The 16,751-nt window shown below is 48.3% G+C and overlaps 1 protein-coding gene across 8 annotated transcripts in view; it reads left to right on the forward strand.

Annotated features, from left to right (window-relative positions):
• Kdm2b (lysine demethylase 2B) overlaps positions 1–16,751 on the forward strand; it is a 137,705-nt gene that overhangs the window by 32,211 nt on the left and 88,743 nt on the right. For all 8 annotated transcript variants that reach the window (XM_063271329.1, XM_063271328.1, XM_063271330.1 and 5 more), the window contains exons 5-6: positions 11,062–11,240; positions 11,509–11,615. In XM_063271329.1, coding sequence (XP_063127399.1) covers positions 11,062–11,240; positions 11,509–11,615 — 286 coding nt within the window. The remainder of the gene's footprint in view (positions 1–11,061; positions 11,241–11,508; positions 11,616–16,751) is intronic.

Raw genomic sequence — 16,751 nt, forward strand, 5'->3', positions numbered from 1 at the left:
TTTGCTCCTCAGCGTCACTGCCTAGCAACAGCACGCTGTTGGGTACCAGCCCTTCAGCTACGTGGTCACGGGGCTGAGTGGGAGCCTCGGCTGATGCTTGCTGCCTTCCAAAAGTATCGGATTGCCTGGGAACAGATCAAAACTTAGAATTCAAAGTATGGTTTTCTTTTTCTTTCTCAATGTGTTTTGCTTTTGCACTGCCATCAAGTAAAAAAAGTCATATGTCCAGTCACTGTTAAGTTTCGGATTGTCTTGAATAGCCTTATCTACCACTGACAGGGGGGTGCTATGATGTGTCTAGTGCCTCTCCGATCTTTCCTTTATCCCGGTTTTGGGAGCTGATCCAGTGCCTCAAACTCGCTGGGCAAGCACTCTACCCCTGAGCTGTATACCTTTCCTCATGTCTGTTTTTTAGATGCCCAAACCCAGGCTCAGAGCTGGCTGTACCTAGGTGGCAAGCGTGCTTAGCTAGAGCGTGCAGGCGCTAGCATAACCAAACGAGAAAAGACATCCATGAATTCAGCATTATTTGTTCCTGATCAAACAACTAAGAAGTGAAAGGAGGCCCAAGAGTGTTCTTGTACCTGTGTGAACTCAGAGGGTTTTCGTTTTTGTTTTTTGCCTTTCAAGCCCAGGATCATTTGAATTTGTGGTGGCCCTCCTGCCTCAGGGTCTGAAGGGCAGAGATTGCTCTCCTATGGACTGTTTTCATAACCTCTACACAAGGGTTGTGGCTGGCTCTCAGCCTCCGTCAGCCTCCGTCCTCCAGAAGGCTTCCTTGTTGTTGGCTTGGGTAACTTCTCTCATCTCCTTGACTGGTTGCATTTAGACTAGGTTTGTTTGTGTCTTGGTTGTGTGTGTGTGTGTGTGTGTGTGTGTGTGTGTGTGTGTGTGTGTGTGAGAGAGAGAGAGAGAGAGAGAGAGAGAGAGAGAGAGAGAGAAAAGTGACTCACCAAAATTGTCCGCTGGCCTCCATACATCCAAACACGTTCTTTCTCTCTCTCTCTCTCTCTCTCTCTCTCTCTCTCTCTCTCTCTCTCTCTCTCTCTCTCTCTTTTCTCTCTCTCTCTTTCTCTTTTTTCTCTCTCTCTTTCTCTCTCTCTCTCTCTTCTCTCTCTCTTTCTCTTTTCTCTCTCTCTCTCTCTCTCTCTCTCTCTCTTTCTCTTTCTCTCTCTCTCTCTCTCTCTCTCTCTCTCTCTCTCTCTCTCTCTCTCTCTCTCTCTCTCTCTCGGTGGATTCATTCCAAGGATCAAACTCGGATTGTATGGTTTGGGAGCAAATGGCTTTAACCATCAAGCTGTCTGGCCTGACTTGGATTTATGTCTCAGGCACGTTGTCCATAAAGGTAAGGATCTTGGGTTGGGGATTTAGCTCAGTGGTAGAGCGCTTGCCTAGGAAGCGCAAGGTCCTGGGTTCGGTCCCCAGCTCCGGAAAAAAAGAACCAAAAAAAAAAAAAAAAAAAAAAAGGTAAGGATCTTGAGGCACGGGAACAATCCTGGAGAGGTTTGCAGAGGTTCAAGATGAGTGCGCAGAAGATTTTGGATCCATCCTCCTTCACAGATGATCGGATCTGTGGAGACCTGTCCTGAGTCACACAGTATCGCCCTGGCCTCATTCACTGCACTTTTCCATTTGGAGCAGAGTCATTGTGGGAGCCCCCACTATTGGGCTTACCAAGTGCTTTTGATAATTCTGTCAGGGCAAGAGGGATGGTCCTAGTATTCCCGTTTTACAGATGAGAAGCCTGAGGCCCAAAGAGGTTTAGGAATATACCTGAGGCCTCACCTGGTGTAAACTGTGGAGCAAAGTAGAGTACGAACCCATATTTAGTGTGCAGTGTAATACGTGACATAGATACTCATGGTACTTTGGAAGCAGCATTAAAAACCAGCAGTGAAGCCTCCTGGAGTTTAATGGCATTTTGGAGTTGTGATGTGGAATATGTCCTTGTTTCTAAAGAGTAGCGCTCACGGAGAGTTTGGGGTCAATTCCTGTAAGTGCTTCCTGTTAGCTTCAAGGTGATTTTGAACAGCCTCCTCCTGGCTGTGAGCCCACGACTCTTAGAGCTGACTGAAGGAGCCTTCAGTCAGACCGGGGGCTACAAGGCTACAGGGCTGTAGATTGATTCCTGCAGCTGCGGTCGGTTGGATTTTCATGATTTGTGTGCTGTGTGTAAGCCCAGATAGCCCTGAGACCCGGAGGGAGGGAAGAGAGCAAAGGAACTGGGCCACTTAGGAACTCCAGGCTTTGCTCTGAGGTGGGAAAATTCCCCTGTAACCCTTTGATTTGGGAACCTAAGGTCAGGTCAGGGCCATAACACAGATGTACCTTGCTTGGGTTCCAGGGGCAGCTTGTCTTTGTCACCTGGTCCTGTCTGTGACTGAGTTGCCTTTTCTGTCTCTCTGAGTACTGTGCTTTCTGGTGCTGAGACCCTTTTGCTGTCGTGTCAGATCTGAGTGTGAACCTGGGAAAATAAAAATAAATTCCTTTTTTTTTTTTTTTTTAATTGACACAGGATCTCTCTATGTAGCACCTGTTGGCCTCATCCTCATGATTCCTGGGGTTACGGGTTACGGGTGTGCAGCCAGCCTGCTCAGACTGGCTGACAGGCTGCTCCATCCCCAGGGGTCCCTCACTCCTTACCCCTCTATTCCAACTTACTGGCCGGAAGTGGGCTGAGTAATGAAGTATGTAATTTGTAGTGTGTAGTATGTCAGCCCCTAGAGAGGTCCTGCATGAGTGACCGCTCTCAGTGGTTTTCCAAGGGAAATCCCAGGGATTTGATCTCAGTTCTGAGTTTGTCTTCCTTGTCCCACTCAAATCCAGGCTGCCTTCTTTTTCTTTGAGGATCTGACTCTTGTACTCTCAGAAGAAGAAGAAGAGTTTAGTCTATTGTCTTTTCCTGGCAGGAACTGGGCCCTGGAATAGGGTTTGTGGTGCTGCTGGAACCATGACTCTTAGGGCTCTTAGAATTGTCCCAAGTGTCCGGAGGCATCCTGCGTGCATTCTTGGGTGTCTCGTGACACCGGTGATGGAGAGAGCTTAGGCATTCAACCCTCCATCCTCCTTCACAGAGTTAGAGAGCTCAGGTGGGCCTTGGTAGAGCTATGGCTAAGAGCATAAAGGCACCTCCTGCCTAGCCAGCCGTCTGAGTTCCATTCCTGAGACCCACACGGTGGAAGGGGAGAACAGCAGGCTGTCTGTCCTCTGACGTGTGTGCTCTCCTAATAAATATCACATACACAACACTTCCACCCACCCACCCACACGCACACGCACTCACACCCACACAGACCTACAGCAGCAACATGAACACGTGACTGCCTGGGAAACCAGAGGTACAAGAGAACCTTTCCTTTTAAATGGACTTGGATGCCTCAGACCTCAGGGGTCTTCCACAGGCCCAGACCCTTTTGGGGACTATTGATACCAGAATCCTTTATGTTTATAAATACCCTGCAGTCTTGAGGTTAGGTGACTCCTGGAAGCCACAGGATCCCATTACAGATGGTTGTGAGCCACCATGTGGTTGCGGGGAATTGAACTCAGGACCTCTGGAAGAGCAGTCAGTGTTCTTAACCATTGAGCCGTCTCTCCAGGCCCTGTCTTTAGGTTTTTTTTTTTTTTTTTTTTTGGTTCTTTTTTTTTCCGGAGCTGGGGACCGAACCCAGGGCCTTGCGCTTCCTAGGCAAGCGCTCTACCACTGAGCTAAATCCCCAACCCCCTGTCTTTAGTTTTTATGTGGGTAATTTCTCCATTGTGTATGTATGTGTGTACCCTGTGCATGGTATTCTGAGGAGGTCAGGAGAGCATTGTCTTGATTCCTGGAAGTAATGTTTCAGATGGTTATAAGAGGGTGTGGCTGGCTTTCCTGCTCTTCCCCTCCCTCCCCACATGACTTCCAGCATGGAACTCAGACTCTTAGCCTGCAAGCCCAGCATATAACCCACTGAGCCATCTCAGCAGCCCAGGAATTGAAAATAAAACGTCGTTTGACTCCAAGACAGGTGCTGACAGTGCCACACTGCTAAACTGTATCCTCAGGCTGAGCTTGTGAAGCCACACAAGACATCACAAACTCCTTGGGCATTGGGAATTGTACTAAGAACAAACAAAAAGGGTAAAGTGCCACTCATCCATCATTTTGGTCTAGCCTCATCCATGTAGAACCAGTCCTACTTCACATCTAACCAGTCTTTGTCCTCACCTGCAGGATTTGAAGTTTATTAGCAGAATGCAACACTTTATATATATCTATATATCTATATATTTATATATAGATATGTATGTTTCAATATGTAGCTTTATTTAGTTAGATTTGTTTTGTTGGTGTTGTTGGTGGGTTTTTTGTTTTGCTTTGTTTTGTTTTTTTGAAACAGTGTCTTAAGTATCTATAGCTGTCCTGGAACTCCCTCTGTAGACCAGGCTGGCCTCGAACTCACAGAGATCCTCCTGCCTCTGCCTCCCAAACACTGGGATTAATATTGCCTCATCCTCTATGTAGTTCAGAGTAAGAAAGATTTTATTGATTTTTTTTTTTTTTGGTTCTTTTTTTTCGGAGCTGGGGACCGATTGATTTTTTTTGAGTATTGCATATAACATTTATATTGATTGATTGATTGGCATAGGGTTTCTCTCTGTAGCCTGGCTGTCTCCTCTTTCCAAGTGGTTGGATTAATGGCATACCCTACCATACCCAGCTTTGGTTTTGAGGCTAGGTCTCTCTTTGTAGCCCTGTATTGTTTGTTTGTATGTATGTATGTATGTATGTATGTATGTATGTATGTATGTATGTATTTAAGGTGTATGGCTGTCTTGCCTACAGGTATGTCTGAGTACCTTACACATGCAGTGTCTGATCTTGGCCTATACAGGCCATGTGCAGCAGCCTCTGGGGCTCTAATGCTGACACTGTGTACCTCTCCTCTTTGGGAGAACCCATCCGCTGGATCCTGAGCAAAGCTAACGTAGAGAGCTGGACAGAGTGGGATGCTGTGTAAGGGGGGGAAGAGGATTTGTGGATGCTAATAGTGGTTTCTCTGCTGGGTGGAACTCTTAGGAAACCCTAGGGAGGCTAACCTATTCCAGGCCCTTTGACTGTTAAAAGAAGAACTAGCATTGTGTCAAACGTGGCCTGAATTGGCAGGAAAGACCAGGGATGCCCCCTGGTGGCTCTGTACCTTCCCAGGGCAGACACAGAGCAGAGTTCACTTGGGTCTGCTTCCTGGCCTCTTGAGGGCTGTAACTAGCCCCAGGAAATTGGAGTCATTGCAGGGAAGGGTAATCTTTTCAGTCTTAGCATGTGACAAAAATAGGCAGTTGCACAGGTGGCATTTAGAGCCTGAGCCCTGGTGTAGCCTTGAATTAGCTTCAAATCCCAACTCTGTAGTGACTGGGCATGCTTGGGCAAGTTAGTTGTCCAAGCGTCCAGTCTCTCGTGAATCCAGCAATGACCGCAGTTCCGCCCCATAGAGCAGTGAGAGTTCCGGTGGAGAGGGCGTGGCTCTGCCTATGTGGTCGGCAATGGCTATAATTGGGAGAAAGAGCATGTCCCTGGGAATGGGAGTCACCACTGCACTTGTGACCGACCATGCTTTGCTTGTTTGTAAAGCAAATGGGTCCTTCTTTTCACTGCTGTGAGAACCAGACCTCGAATCCAAGAGATAAGAACCCTCGAGTTCTTCTGCCTGTTTGCAGAGTTAGTTAATTTCTGTAACTCAGTTTCTACGTGAGAGACGCCTCCCCTCTCACCATTATTGACCATTGGCTCCTGACAGGGCAGTTCTGTGCCCAGCAGGGCAGTGAGTGTGGATAATGACGAGCTGTTAACTTGGATCAGCACTTGGGTTTATCCTGAGCTCTGTTTGGTGCAAGGGTCAGCAGACTTCTTGGAAAGAGCTGGAGAGCAAACAATTTGAGCATTTGAGAGCGGATTCACTCTCTGTCACAGACGTGCTCAGCTCTGCCACCATTGCCCGTGAGTGATACAGGGTCGCTGCCCGCTGGTGGGTGCCAAGCGCACTTCTGCGTGGACTCGGGAATTCAAGTTTCAATCTCATTCACAGTTGCGAAATGCTCTTACATGTGTACCTCTGCATTTAGGAATGTAAGCAGGGGATGACGCTGATGGGGGCTCTGAGTGCTCTGTTGTTTGATTGACATTCGATCATTGCACGGTTTCCTGCCACACGAGGGGCAAACAAAACGAGGGTGTCCCAAACCCCCATGGCAGGATTGTTTACTTTTATACCTGGAATGTCAGGAAAACACTGAAGTCTGTAAGTGGTGTGTGTGAAGGCAGACTTTGAGCAGTTTACACTATGAGTCTTGAAGTCCTTAAGAAGTTGTCCAAGCCCAAACACTTGTGCTAGACCTGTCTGGGACAGGATCAAGTGGACTTTCATGAGTAAGGAACAGAAAATCCGTTTGAAAGTGTTGGAGACACAGATTCAGAAAGCAAGATAAATAAGAAGCCTTTTTTTTTTTTTTCTCACCCTGAAGACAGGGTTTCTCTGTGTAGCCTTGGTGCTCTCGGATCTCACTCTGTAGCCCAGGCTGGCCTCAAATTCAGCTCTGTCTGCCTCTGCCTCCCGAGTGCTGGGAGTGGGTAGCAAAATGAAGCTTTATAATTAAAATAGTAAAAATCAAGTCTCAGTGGAGAGGCACAGGCAGGTGGATCTCTGTGAGTTCAAAGGCAGTTAGAGCCACAGGTGAGACCCTGTCTCAAACAATAAAAGAAAATAAATCCAAGATTTAAAGAAACAATGATGAGAATAAAAGAGCTGGGTAGGGCTATATACTCCAGCATTTGATTTCGCTGTTTTCTTTTCAAGACACAGTCCCACCGTGTAGCCCTGGCTGGTCTCGAACTCACTGAGATTTACCTGCCTCTGCCTCCTGAGTGCTGGGATTAGAGATGGGTACTACTACACGGGTCCTCATCCTTTTGAGGCCAGCCTGGTCGATGTAGCCAGTTCTGAGACTAGACCTGGCTTTATATAGCAAGATCCTGTTTTTAGAAAGGAATAAAACAAAAGTCGAGAATGCTGCAGAACTAAGCATGGTGGCGAGCCTGTGTCAGCATTCAGGAGGGTAATGCGGGAGTCTTGAGTTCAAGGTCATTCTGCGGTATATAGTGAGACCTATCTTTTAAAAAAGAAGAGGGGGGTTGGGGCTTTAGCTCAGTGGTAGAGCACTTGCCTAGCAAGCGCAAGGCCCTGGGTTCGGTCCCCAGCTCCGGAAAAAAAAAAAAAAAGAAAAAGAAAAGGAGGGCTGGAGAGATGGCTCAGCAGTTAAGAGCACTGACTGCTCTTCCAAAGGTCTTGAGTTCAAATCCCAGTAACCACATGGTGGCTCACAACCATCTGTAATGAGATCGGATGTGTCTGAAGACAGCTACAGTATATATATATATATATATATATATATATATATATATATATATTATATATATGTATATGTATATTATATATATGTATATTATATATATATATCTTTAAAAAGGAAAAGAAAATTGGTTTATGACTGGGATCTTGGTACTTGGGAGATGGAGGCAGGAAAGTGGAGTTCTCCTGGGCTATATTGTTGAGTTTACACAGAGCTACAGGAGATGCTGTCTCAAAAAAAAAAAAAAAAAAAAACAAAACCAAAACCAGACAGACGTGTAGTCAGTTGGCTGGATCAGCCTCTGGCTCCGAGGCATTTCTGTGCTAACTCTAGGCGAGCGTAGCTGTAACCTTGGGGGTTATGGTGAATACGTGGGTTCAATTCTGGTTATCTGTTGAGTGTTTCAAAGTCTCCATCCACCACCTCTTTGCCTCGGAGAAAATGAGGAATTAAGGTCCTTTCAGACCAGATGGCGGGTTCACGTTCGTCTCGAGTGTAACACGCAGGACGTGCCAGCTTCCTTAATAAGTCACCGAGAACTTGGCAGGCTCCATTGTGTCTGTTTTCCTCCCGCTTCAAGGCTCAGTCATTCCCTCCTCCCTGGCAGACGGACGTTCTAGGGACCCGCATTTTCCCATTTCACAGAGGCGTAAAGGAAGACCAAACAAAGGTTTGCTTGTTGGCAGGGGGAATCCCAACCAAACCTGGAGGCCTCCTGTCCCAGTCCAGAGCGGGCTCCATTTTTTCTCTGGGGTGTTGTGGTGTTGTGCGAGGCATAGAGTCCATTGCAAAGGTGGAAGGCTGGACTTTGCTGAGCAGGAAGCACGTGCTCTTTTCCATTGGGCCGCCATTCATAGGCGATGTGCCTGGCGTTCCGCCTCATATTTGATACTTGTTCATTCCATAGCCGTCGCCCGCCCGTGTGCACAAGCACGCGTGTGTTTGTGTATCAAGCCCCTTTGTCCAGATTCTTGTTACAGAATAGTGAGAGCAAGACAATAGGGTGTTGCGTGTAGTTTTAATGTACGCTACCACCATAGCCTTGGAGCTGCGACTGCGCTCCCAGCCCCTCCCAGCTCCCTTTTGTCCCACCTGGCTTAGCTCTGGGACCGATGGCGGCCAGCCCTAACCCGGTTTCCTTTTGAATCTGCAGATAAAGTTGCATTGATAGCTTGTCTTCTGTGGCACAAGTGTTGGACACAGGTACCTCCTACCTGGAAAAGTGCCTCCTCATCAATTAATTTATCATCTTCATCTCTCCCTCTGCCCTAAACTCAGTGGTTTGCATCAGCTAGTCCCTGCCAACATCCTTGGCCCCTGCCCATAGCAGAAGCTACAGGTCCTAGCTGTTCCGAGACCTTACATGACTGTGGCTTTCTCCTCGTTCCAAAGTATGACAGAAAAGCCCTTCTCTCTTTACCTGTGTCTCCTTTTCCTCTTGGGACCCGGAAGTCCCACCTACACCTTACCTTTCGTCCAACAATCGGCCCCCAGGCCTTCTTTATTGGCAAGTCAAGAGCCAATTGGGAACAAGACCTTAGCGACAGAACCTCCCCCTTACAGCAGGGCCACGGAAGAAGGACAAGAAAGCCGCTCAGTCTTTAGCAGTCATGACCAGTGCTAGGGGGTAACATCCTTACATTCTAGACAGGTGACCCTGGGTCATGTGACTTCCTCACACTCTAGCAGAAGGGTGGACAAGATGGAGCCTGAAGTTCAATGAAACCAACCTAATGTTGCCCCTACAGGCTAGGGAGTAAACATTTTTTCTCTCTCTCTCCCTAGCTTTGTTTTGAGAGAGGCTCCCACATTGCAGTCTAGACTTGGCTAGACTTGCTGACCTGGAACTCATGGTCATCCTCCTGCCTCACTCGGCCTTCTGAGTGTTGGAACTACGGATGTACATTGCCTGGTTTGCGCGATGCTTGGGGTGGAACCCGGCACATTGCTTGTATCAGGCGAGGACTCTGCCAATTGGTCCACATTCCCAGCCCCTAGAAACGAGGTTTTGTGTACATACCCATCTGTGTGTGTGCGCGTGTGAATCCTGCCTGTCTGCCTGTCTAGGCAGTGGGTAGTCTTGGGTGTCTTTCCTCCTGAATCATCCATCCTGCTTTTATAAGATGAATTCGTCACTGATTCAGCGTTCCCTGAGTGTAGGCTAAGCTGACTGGCCAGAGAGCCCCGGAGATCCTCTAGTCTCTGCCTCCCCCGCACTGGAATTCCAATAGCATACATCACACATTGCTTTTTTTTAAATGAGTCCTGGGGAAGTGAACTCATGTCCTCATGCTTGGAAGGCAAGCACTGTGCAAACCTAGCCGTCTCCCTAGCCTCTGAGTAAGACTTTTATCTATTTATTGAGAAACCATTTTTAGAAATGATCATTTTTTTTTAATTTTTAAAGTTAATTAAAAAAATTTTTTATACCCATGGGTGTTTTGCCTGGTATGTGTATGAGGTACCTGCAGAGGCCAGAAGAGGGTATGAGAGTTCATGGAACTAAAGTTACAGGGGATTGTTAGCCACCGTGTGGTGCCGGGGATCGAACCCAGGTCATCTGAAAGATCAAGTGTTCTTATTGAGCTCTTTAGGCTCCTAAGCAAGAGAGCTTGCTTGCTTTATTTATTTATTTAGAAATGGGATTGAGATTACAGCTATTCTTTGGAGTCTCAAGTGAATCTTTGAATCTGTTGATTTTTAGAGAGAGAGAGAGAGAGAGAGAGAGAGAGAGAGAGAGAGAGAGACTCTTAACGCTGTAAACAGAAAGGCTTTGTTATACCACGGGCTCCGGGTCAGTAGGAAGTATGGCGCCCCCTGGTGGCTTTAAGTTGGGTCTTGATTTAGAAAGGGCAAGGGGTAGCATGGAGATCCTGGGGCGCCATCTTGGAGAGCAGTCATAGTAGACTGCACTGATGGAGGAGGGAGGAGGTCAGGGTCGGATACTGACACGGAGCCGTGTCTTAGCTAGGGTTACTATTGCTATGATAAAAAACCATCACCAAGGCAAATGGGGGAGGAAAGGGCTTCTTCACTCACGGTTGCATGTAACAGTTCATCATCAAAAGCAGTGAGGGCAGAAACCTGGAGGCAGGAGCTAATGCAGAAGCCATGGAGAGATCCTGCTTGTTGGCTCCCCATGGCTTGCTCAGCCTGGCTTCTTACAGAACCCGGACCACCAGCAGAGGGATAGCCCCACCCACAATGGGCTGGGTTCTCCCGCATCAATCACTAATTAAGAAAATGCTCTGTAGCAGTGATTCTCAACCTGGGGGAGGGGGTCCCTCAGGGGTCTCCTATGACCATCAGAAAACACAGATATTTACATTATGATTCATAAGAGCTAGGAAGTAGCAACAAAAATAATTTTATGGCTGGGAGTCACCACAACATGGGGAACTGGATTAAAGGGTTGTAGCATTAGGAAGCTTGAGAACCACCACACGGTAGGCTTGCCTGTGGCCTGATCTTGCAGAGGCCTTTTCTCAGTCGAGGTTCCCTCTTCTGATAACTGTAGCTTGTGTCAGGTTGACATAAAACTATCTGGGATACACAGTCGTTGGCAGACTTGGAGGAGAGTTGGGAGCTCTGAAGCTGTTGGTTGTGGGGTGCTCCCTCATGGGATGTGGAGCCCTGTGCTGGTCATAGTAAACAATGTGTACATTCTGTCCTCAGGGAGTCGCCGGCTGGTGGACGTGATGGACGTGAACACCCAGAAGGGCACGGAGATGAGCATGTCCCAGTTCGTGCGTTACTACGAGACACCAGAGGCACAGAGGGACAAACTGTACAATGTCATCAGCCTCGAGTTCAGCCATACGAAGCTGGAGCATCTAGTCAAGCGTCCCACTGTGGTATGCCGATCCCTTTATGGTGCCTTCCTTCCTCGCCCTCCAGCAGCATGCTTTCCCATGAGGCCTGGCCATGGCTTTCCTGTGATAGAGTGGTTGGGTGGGTGTGGCTGAGGCCTATCCCTGAGGATATGGTTGGGAAGTCCGATGCCTGGAAGGGTGGAGAGGCAGTCTAGCTGAAGGCACCCAGGTACTGCCCTGGCAGAGGAGTAGTCCTTTCTGGACCGTCGGCAGGAGATGCTGGGAGTGCTTACAGTAGACTGGTTTTCAGGTGGACCTGGTCGACTGGGTGGACAACATGTGGCCCCAACATCTAAAGGAAAAGCAGACAGAAGCCACAAACGCCCTTGCCGAGATGAAATACCCCAAAGTGAAGAAGTAAGATGGTTTGGCTGGTGGCAGGACTGGGGAGGGATGGGACAACCCCCCCCCCCCAATCTTGTGGGTATTGGCAAGGGACTTCCTGGTCCTTGATGTGGATCTCAGGATTGCTTCAGAAGTATTGACACCCGGCTGGACCACAGTGGTGGCGTGAGATTCGAGTCCCTAGGTATAAACAAACTGCCGTGTCATCTCCCTGGGCGTAGGCCTCTGGGTCCAGTGATGGGGTCGGGCCTTTCCTCCAGTTGGCCCTGGAGACTCCACACAGCTTCTTTGGAGGTGGTGATCTGAGAGGAGTGGTGGGAACTTTCTCGGTGACATCCATGTTTGTGCATGGGTACATATTTATCTGTTCTTGAAACCTCAGTGGGACAGTGTCCCAGGAGGGGCATTTTCAGAGGGACGTGTCTACACTGGACACAGCTTTTGCAGCGCCGTGGGACTGGGGCTGGTCTAATCCCTCTCTCTCTTTAAAGAATATTGTGTGTGTGTGTGTGTGTGTGTGTGTATGTCTGCATGTATCTATGTGTACCACGTATGTGCCTGACACTTCAGATGCCCTGGAAGGATGAAGAGTTATGCCCATCTGATGCGGGTGCTGGGAACCAAGTCCGAGCCCTCTCCACAAAGTGGCAAGTGCTGTTAGCCACAGAGCCATCTGTCCATCCCGTTTCTCTTTTCCTTGGTGTTAAGATCCAGAAGCACCTTTCCCAAACAATGCCCGTTGTCATCTTAGTCATCTGACATCCAGTGGTTCCTGGTGGATCAGAGGGTGGCCGAGGCAGGAAACACCACTGTCTTTGAGAACAGAGCCTACATTACAGATCCCATGACCAGCATGTTCTGAGCCCGCTGTTCAATATGGGAGTCCTCTCATATTAAGGGATTTGAATAATAGAGGAGGAGGAAGAAGAAGAGGAAGAGGAGGGAGGGGGAGGAAGAGGAGGGAGGAAAATGGGGAGGAGGAGGTCACCTTGGATACTTCTGCTGCTATAGACCCTCTCTCTGTCCCTCTCCCTGAAACGGGAAGGAGATGCTGGGCGTCCCAGAAAGACTGGTGCTGGCAACATGGCTCTATTAGCATCTCGACTTAGTCCTGCTGCCAGCAATGCCCCCAGGAAATCTCAGCCTCGAACTCCTCATTCCCTCAGCTTCTCTCTCTATTCAGCCAGTGTTGAATGCAGACTGAGTGCCAGGGTTTGTGAGACAGGCCATGGATTTCTCAATGTTCTTTTGTCTTTGTCCCTCCCTGTCTCTGTCTATCTCTGTCTCTCTCATACTCTCTATCATTCATTCATGGACTCTTTTCTTCCCGTCTACGCTAAAGTTCAATGTATTTACTGAATTTGGGCTGCATCAAAGGCGGAGAATGGGGTTCAGGTGCAGAGGGGAGGGGAGCAGGGCTCATTTCCAATTCTGTTCCGTTCTGATTCAATCACAGCAAAGTGTTCTAAGTCGGGCAGAGAAAGAGGTAAATAAGGCTAAGGGGCTCCACCCTCACCTGGCCTGTATAGAGCACGCCACGTAGCATACAGGCCGCCACCTTTCCAGGCAAAGGGAGACAAATCCAGACAGGTGAATGAATCCTTTTGAGCTCTTGTTTTCAAGGAGTCGTCTTGGAGGACGGGGTAGGGGTGGGGCAGTTAACTTGGGGTTTATTTCCTCTTTGCTTTGTTTTGTTTGAGACAGGGTCTCTCTACAGACCCCTGGCTGTCCTGGAACTCACTCTGTAGACCAGGCTGGCCTTGAATCCACAGAGATCCACCTGCCTCTGCCTCTTAAGTGCAGGAACTGAAGGCAGGCACTGACACGCATACTTTTCTTTAAAGATTATTTGTTATTATTGTGCGTGTGTGATGCGTGGGGAGGGGGCATGTGCCACAGTGTGCACATTAAAGTCTGAGGTCAGGTTTCTGTGGGAACTGGTCACATTCAGATTTCCAGGCATGCTCAGCAAGTGCTCTCCTTACCTTCAGGGCCACCTCTGGTTCCTAACGGGGCTTTGGGGACAGGGGATGGAAGGAAACCCGTGAGAATTGGGAAGGGATTGGGCAAAGAAGTGGTGAAGAGGGGCTGGATGGAAGAGGCAGGTTATGATTGGTCCCTTGGCTGTTTCTGTTCATTCACTCATTCAGCAACAGTGAATTAGGCATCTTGGCTTTGCTGAGGACACAGGGTCAGGGAACTCGGGTGTTAATCCAACAATGGCAGAAATACATGGAAACCAAATCCTGGGGATGAGGCTACCAACAGAAACCATGAGAGGTCGAGGCACTGGTCCGAGGTGAATCAGCCGATAAGGGGCTCTCAGCTGATCCCAGAGCTCCCCCACATAGCTAGTCTGGCTAGCCAGATCACCTCAGAGATCCCCTATCTTGGCCTCATGAGGTACTAGAACTACAAACAGGCTGCCACACCCTGGAATTTCTGTGAGATCTGGACTCAGGTCTTCATACCAAGGAACCTTTACAAACGCAGAGTAGTTTCTCTCGTTCTGGGGTAGGTTGGTTGAGAGATCCTCAATATGTAACCCAGGATAATGGGCTCAAAGCTTCTGATCCTTATGCCTACACAAGTACGGGAGGTTTTGATCCCCACCCCCCAACCCCGCAACACGCACACAGACTTCTATTCCCCGGGATATTCTAAGCAGAACAGGATCCGTTCACGTTTACGTTCACGTAGGCTTATCCTCTGCGAATGTTCCTGCTGTGTGAGCATTGGAGGTCTGAGGAGGCTGCTGCCTGGCCTACATCTCAGCAGACAAGAAAGGAGGTGTTCACACCTGGTGTACACTTAGGGAGTAAAGTAGATCGTGCTGGGGAATATAAATTCATACGAAAGTCTGCCCTGCCCCTCTCAGTAGTGCTTCAGTGTACTCTGTAGTTTATGGAGAGATTGCTTCAAATGTGCCCTGAGCACCCTTACCAAAACCATGTGGCATAAATATAGGCCCTTGGGTCTCCGATGTATCGGCAAGATTGTGCGTCGAACAGATTTCTGAACTCCGCCAGTGGCCGTAGGATTTGAACCTTGCTAGGAAGGGCGTGTTTGTTTGACTGAAAAGAAGGCGGATTTCAAATGTTCATAAGCAAGGTGGGAAAAAAAAAAACCCACCGTGGTGGAGTCCTCTGGGAGTCGGGAATGGTTCTGTGGAATTTAATTAAAATGACATCGTTTCTGAAAAGCACGGTGCTTCCTTGGCTGGAGGCGTCTGCAGAACAGACAGCTGATGGCCCTCCTGGCATGGAAGGAAGGAAGGAGGGGGACATGTGACAAACACCAAGGCTCCCCCAACCCCCTCTGGGATTTATACTGCTCCATTGTGGTCAGAGGTTTAGGAATTTTAATAGGTTTCGGTTGAGAGTCTTGAGGCAGGGGACGGTGAACGGGATCCAGGTCCCTGAGACTGAGGGACAGGGAAGACTTGTAGCTGGTGTTAACATTTCGGTGCGATAGGCTCCTCTAAGTTAGCCATCACATCACAGTGGTTAAAGCCAAGGCCCCGTTCTCATGAAGCATATACTGTGGAAATGACACAATTTAATTAATGTCCCAATGGAACATAGAGCAGTAGGATATAAAGCAGAGAGAGAATGAAGGGACGTGCCGGTGAATATTGATACTACCCTGCGTTTCTGCTGTTGCCTCCTCCCCCTTTTGATTGTGTAGAGTTATTGATATCGGAAAAGCCCTTCCTGTACCGAGACAGGGGAGTATCCCTGACCTGGTCGTTTATCGTAGCATAGCTATTACCCTTAACTTCAACACCCTAAAAACCAAAAAAAGTTAACAGAGGCAGGTGCAGTGGCTCACGCCAGCTGGCAACCGACACTCGAAGGGCAACAAGAGGACCACTGTGCGTCCAAGTCTAAAACAACCACTTCATACCTACCTCCCTGAAGCTTAAGACCCTAAAGATAGAGCAGCAAGATAGTTTTTACTCAAGGGCTCTTCGCAGCTTAGATCTAGGCTGCGTTCGTCTTAAGGTTAGTGGCTTAAGGGTCCACTTCTGAAACAACGCTCACTGGGCTGTTGGCCGGAAGCCAGCGAAGGTTGCACTCCTCGCCCTGTGGACCATTCCACAAGGCTATTTGAATGTCCCCAGAGTGAGTGCTTCCGGGAAGATCCAAGAGGACATAGTGCCCATCTGACCTAGTTTGGAAAGTCATATCCTGTTTACTTCTGTTCTGTCCGTTCATTAGTTAGTCCAATTTGTGCTCTAAGGGACAGAGACGTTTGCTTCCTCTTTTGTTTCCTTTTGGAAGGGTGGTAGTCTCTTTGAGACAAGATCTCACGTAGCCTAGGCTGGCTTGGAATTCACTGTATAGCCAAGGCTTCCATTTCCCCTGCTTCAACCTTTGGACTAATGGGGGTATAGGCACGTGACCCCATGTCTTGTTTTGAAATTAAAAATTTTATTTTATGGGAGTGTTTAACCAACATGTATATATACACAAACAGTAGGAAAAACATATATATGTATATGTATGCATATATATTTATATATGAAGGAAAATATTTATACATGAAGGAAAACCATACACACATATATACATATGTATATATATGTATGGATATATATATATTTATATATGTACATATGTATATGCGTAGAGTGTGTGTGCATGTATTATGTGGCTCTGCAGAGGCCAAGAGATGGTATCTGGTCCCCTGGAACTGGAGTACAGTTGTCAGCCACCATTTGTGTGCAGGGAACCTAGCTTGGGTCTTTTTGTTTTTTTCCTTCCAGAGCTGAGGACCGAACCCAGGGCCTTGCGCTTGCTAGGCAAGCGCTCTACCACTGAGCTAAATCCCCAACCCTAGCTTGGGTCTTCTAAAAGAGCAGCAAGTGCTCTTTACCTCTGAGCCATCTCTCCAGCACTTTATGTCATGCTGGAGATCGAGCACGGAGCTCCATGCCCAGCCCCCTCCCCTTTGTCTCTGTGGCGCTCAGATGAAATTCCAGGGCCCTGCACATGCCAGGCGAGTGCTCTCCCTCTTGAAGAGGAGAGCTTGAGAGACTTTGCGGCGTGCGTCTGGAAGCGAAGCCTCCACAATCCCCCAGGGTCTGGACAGGTGTGCACTTTCTCACTAAGGATTGGGTTTGGTAATGCATTGCAGAAAAGGGAT

This window comes from Rattus norvegicus, chromosome 12 (genome assembly GCF_036323735.1).
Source record: "Rattus norvegicus strain BN/NHsdMcwi chromosome 12, GRCr8, whole genome shotgun sequence".
Lineage (NCBI taxonomy): Eukaryota > Metazoa > Chordata > Mammalia > Rodentia > Muridae > Rattus > Rattus norvegicus.